This window comes from Pinus tabuliformis, chromosome 9 (assembly GCF_031772625.1).
Source record: "Pinus tabuliformis cultivar Carrire ecotype Pingquan chromosome 9, CPIR1, whole genome shotgun sequence".
NCBI classification, from domain to species: Eukaryota; Viridiplantae; Streptophyta; class Pinopsida; order Pinales; family Pinaceae; genus Pinus; species Pinus tabuliformis.
The window spans coordinates 177,887,530-177,892,314 of record NC_142307.1 but is presented as its reverse complement, the minus strand read 5'-3'; the positions used below and the strand labels follow the sequence as shown (position 1 = coordinate 177,892,314).

Here is a 4,785-nt window from a genome sequence, read left to right as displayed (position 1 = left end):
GAAGATCAAACTCTTCATGTGGCTAGTACATCATAAGAAAATTCTGACTTGGGAAAACATTTGGAAGAAGGGTGTTCTGGGTCATTCCAGATGCCAGCTCTGTGAAGCCCAAGAGGAAACAATGGAGCAGCTTCTCAATAATTGCATTTTCACCTACAGGTTGTGGGATACTTTTGCCACTATTTTCCAATAGACAGACAGGGATAAAGGAAGCATTAACAACAACCTAAATAACTGGAGATGAAACTTCTCTGATTATGAATTTCTTTGCTCAGCTTGGGCATTAACGCTAAGTTTCATAATATGGAATGTCTGGAAAGAAAGGAACAACAGAATCTTCAAAAATGAAAAGAGTTCCTCCCAACGCATTTTTGACAAGATCTTAAGACAGCTTAAGGAGATAGTAGGTACTATAGTGCGAACTTCCCCAAAGGATCCACCTTCAGAAGCTGAAATGAAAATACTTCTTCAGTTGGGTATGCAGGGGCTTATACCACAGGGCTTGGATAGGAAGGTAATGAGACTAGACACTAAGCAAGATTACTGGCATCCTCCCCCTCACGGTTTTTTGAAATACAACAATCTTGGCATCCTCCCCCTCAGGTTTTTTGAAATACAACATTAATGGGGCCTCAAAAGGCAACCCGTGTATTGCTGGCTTTGGAGGGGTGTTAAGGGATGAAAATGGTTGCATCCTTTTTATTTTCCATTGCCATTTGGGAAGAGCCACTAACAATATGGTGGAATTAATGGCACTTGAGCAATGTTTAGAATTCTTGAAGTAGGATAATCTCCAGAATATAATAGTTGAAGCTGATTCTGAGTTAATCATTAACTTGGTCAAGAGAATCAGCTGGGGCACGGATCCGGAAAAAGTCTCAAAACACTGGATGCTGCTTCAGGTCTTTCAACGGATTCAGCTTCACCTCTAGTGCTTACATACCATGAGTTTTTCCCATGTGCGAAGGACAACTAATAAATTGGCGGACATTTTTTCCAATCAAGGGGTGCTCTGCACCAAAATCAGGGTCGAGTTGAGATGGCAAGAGATGCCTCAGAATAGATTAAAGTCGCATTGTCACGATCAGGCAGATGAGGACAGAGTGGTGTTTCGAAACAAAGCCATAGAGACACGGTCTAGTTGATGTGGATTCATTATGAAGTGTTATTTCCGAAGTGAGGTCATATTAGGGATGCAGGTCACTGTCGGTCTCCTCAACCCTGGTAAGTACAAACACAAAAGTCTCAGGTGGCAGTTGCTCGACAGACGTTGTTTCTCGAATGGATGGCTAGACGAATGGATCTTCATCTTCCTTTGGTTAATTCGCCCGAGGAGATGGGATGGTGCGAGGGGCTGGAGTCCAGGATTTCTCGGCAGACTCAAAACCCTCGTATTTCTTTCTATGGTGGCAATACCGCTCTCGGGTGGTTTTTTGTTTTTCGCATTCCCTTCAAGCTGGAAACGGTATTTCAAACTTGAGAGTGATTCCACTCACCAAGCAACACGTGGCCAAGGGAGGGTAGGAAATACCGCCCTCATCGTGAGGTAATTCTTGGTGCTTTTGGCTCATGCGATATGATCCTCAGCCATTGGATCAAGCAAGATGAATCTATGGTCAAGAATAAGCGAGCATGTTGGTGGGTCCAGGTCGTTTATCGTGCGGTAATTCTCCGTGCTTTTTGGTCTTGCGATATTATCCTCCGCCGTTGGATCTGGCGAGGAGAATCGATGGTTAAGGAAAAGTATGCAGGTCCAGGTGAGGGTTATCTTCCGTGCTTGTTTCGCTTCATGGTGAGAATCGGTGGATTTCGGGCGAAATACATGCTCGAGGGTTATCCCCCCATTCGGACTCGAAATCCTTTTAGAGTGGTCCCTATTTCCTCATCGGGTCCGATTCTAATTTTAAAGTGCTTGCTTGTTTTCACCCTGATTTGAGCCTCGTCCGTCAGATCTCTGAGGGGGGATCGAACGGTCTCGGATTTTGTTTGTATTTCGAGGGTTTTGTAGTCATGTTTGTGGGCCCTTGGCTCGGTTTTTAAGCCTTTAGCTCGGTGCCCTAGGCTTTAAGCGGATAGTTATTTCTTTGGCCCACAGTTCCTTTGGGACTGTTTTATTTTATGTAATTTGTTTTCTGATTTAATGAAATAGAAGGTACGACTCTTGCTTTAGCAAAATAAATATATATATACATATATATATATATATATATATTACCAAAAATATTTAAGATCAAATAATTTCTTCAATTTTAAGGGATTGAAAAATTTTGGTTTCCATATTTTTAAAATTTTAAATTGAAATCATCATTAATTGCTTTCTCAAATTTAACCCTTTTTTAATTTAAAAAATATAAGGTAATTACTTATTTATATATTTTACAAAAATGTTTTTATTTAAAAAATTTTATATATATATATAGATTTTGAAAAATATTCAACAGTTATGAATATTTATTTTTTTCTATAATATATTTTGTATTCTTTTAATTTAATTTCTTCGAAACATTTATATTTCTCTGCTCTATAATATTTGTGACCTTGTCATTAAACCCTAAAAATATATGAATAATCTTCAATATTATCCCGATTCCATATCCACCTTTTAATCTAAACATTTTTTTAATAATTTCATAAATTTGGTTTTTATATCCATTTTTTTAATCATTTGGTAAATTTGTTTTTTATATTCCAATTCTCGTTCAAGACCACTCTTATTCGAAACTTTTATTTCTTATTACTCTATACAAGGTAGGTTAAAACATCATCTTGGTCGTGGTTAGCGAGTACACAGGAAAAGAGAATTTTCATCCGCTGATCTTTTCAGACTAGTTGTTATGTTACGATGCCATTAGTTGTCACTGTGATTTATAGTGCCTAGCTGTCTATTTCAACATAACTTATTTACATATGTGGATAACCTTTTGACAACATAACTTATTTACATATGTGGATAACCTTTTGACTTAAATATAAAGTCGTAAAAATTAAAATTAGTATAAACGTTATTTTATTTTATTTTTAAAAGTTTCTGACGCTCTGCATGTGCAATAACCCGACATCATTCGAATAGCCAATAAATATATAGTCTCTTGGCGCGGTAATGCGTCGCAGATGGAAACGCGGAAAAACTCTGAAAGGGACTGTCACTGAAAATAAACTCACGTGAAGAAGTAACCACTTGTACACTGATTTCAGAATTCGAGAAAATGTTATGGACATTTACCAACTTTACTTTGAAATTCATTTAAATAAGAAAACAATGTCCAGGAATGTCATATGACAGCTAACCCGCTCTACAAGATTTTTAAATACCACATTGCATCCGGAAACTTCTAACCGAATATCTCCGTGCCCTAAAAAGCTCTCGATTGCTATAAATATCAATCATCTGTGACAATCTTATACGACCCAGTTCGGCTTTTCGATCTCTTTACCGCCGAAAAAGGATGGGTATTCTTGCAGGGATGTCTTTCATCTCCAAGTTATTGCTTGTTTTGATTGCTGGCAGCATTTGTGCTGCAAACCCATCAGCTGCTTCATACTATAAATCCCCACCTCCGAAGCCATACCTTTACAAATCTCCTCCTCCTCCATCTCACATTCCATCTCCAGTCCACTATAAGCCGCCCCCTGCTCCCACACCCAAGCCCCCAGTAGTGGAGAAACCACCGCCCGTGTATAGCAAACCTCCTCCTAAGGCGGTACCAGTTTCTCCTCCATACAAGTACAAATCTCCACCTCCTCCCAAACCAATTCCTGCTCCATATGCCAAGCCTCCACCAGTCCACAAGCCCCTTCCTCCTCCTTCACCACCAAAATCATGGCCAACTCCTGTCCCTCCCCACCATGAACACCACAAGCACCACAAACACCATAAACCTTCTCCAGCGACCAAACCACCGAAAGCTGCACCATCCCCACCAGAAAAACCATACGGATACAAATCTCCACCTCCCCCAGCATACGTAGTAAGCCCTACTCCTCCCAAAGCAGTACCTACATTTCCTCCACCGCATCCCAAACCACCAGTCTACCCCTCACCACCTGCACATCACTACTCGTACAAGTCGCCTCCTCCGCCGCCATATTAGAATCTGCAAAGAGTACTGAGAAGGTACGTTATTGCTGTTTATAAGCATTATCTGATAGATCTTCTTCAATATTTTTTCCTTGATATATGGTTTAATGCCATTCTGTGGAATGTTTGTGTCCGTCAGGGTTGATTAATTATTTGAAACAAGTTTCTAGGGTTTACTGCTATTAGTAGAGATTGTTGTTTGAGTTATATTTATATGTTTCTTGATATATATGGATTAACTGCATTGCAGTCGTGTATCTACTTGCAGGTGAATAGAGATTTAGAGGGACACCATGAAGAAGATGGATCTATCATGTTTTTACCAGCAGACGCTGTTCTGCAGCTGAGAGTGCTGAGCTGGATCTCCACCTGAACTTTGCCTTGTTCTAAAAAATGATGTCATTTTGCTATTTCTGTAATAAAATCGTTTGACAGTGTGAGAGTTATAAAATCTTGTGACGGTGTGAGGAAATATGTATATTTCATTTCAGCGGCCAAAGAGTTTTGTATTTTATTGATTTAAGTAAAAGGGTTTACGGTATGGAAATCTCAAGGAAAAAGATCAAAAAGGTTTAGGGTATGGAAATCTCAAGGAAAAAAATCCCTAAAATAAAACAGAGTGACGTATACTTGATTCAAAGCAAAGGTTCGCTCATATCCTCCAACGGGCCTTGTTTTCCATTTTCAAGCGCAAGCTAATATTTACT

General features: G+C 39.3%; 1 protein-coding gene across 1 annotated transcript; it reads left to right on the top strand.

The window, feature by feature from the left end:
- The first annotated feature begins 3,413 nt into the window (after window positions 1-3,413).
- LOC149147685 (uncharacterized) lies at window positions 3,414-4,584 on the top strand. The gene is made up of 2 exons (XM_089441178.1): window positions 3,414-4,114; window positions 4,347-4,584. Exon 1 carries the CDS (start codon window positions 3,447-3,449, stop codon window positions 4,089-4,091), a length of 645 nt encoding a protein of 214 aa, XP_089297304.1. The 5' UTR covers window positions 3,414-3,446; the 3' UTR covers window positions 4,092-4,114; window positions 4,347-4,584.
- The last annotated feature ends 201 nt before the right edge of the window (window positions 4,585-4,785 follow it).

What these genes read in the sequence shown, in the direction of transcription:
- LOC149147685 (XM_089441178.1), top strand. Translation starts at nt 3,447, where the DNA reads ATGGGTATTCTTGCAGGGATGTCTTTCATCTCCAAGTTATTGCTTGTT.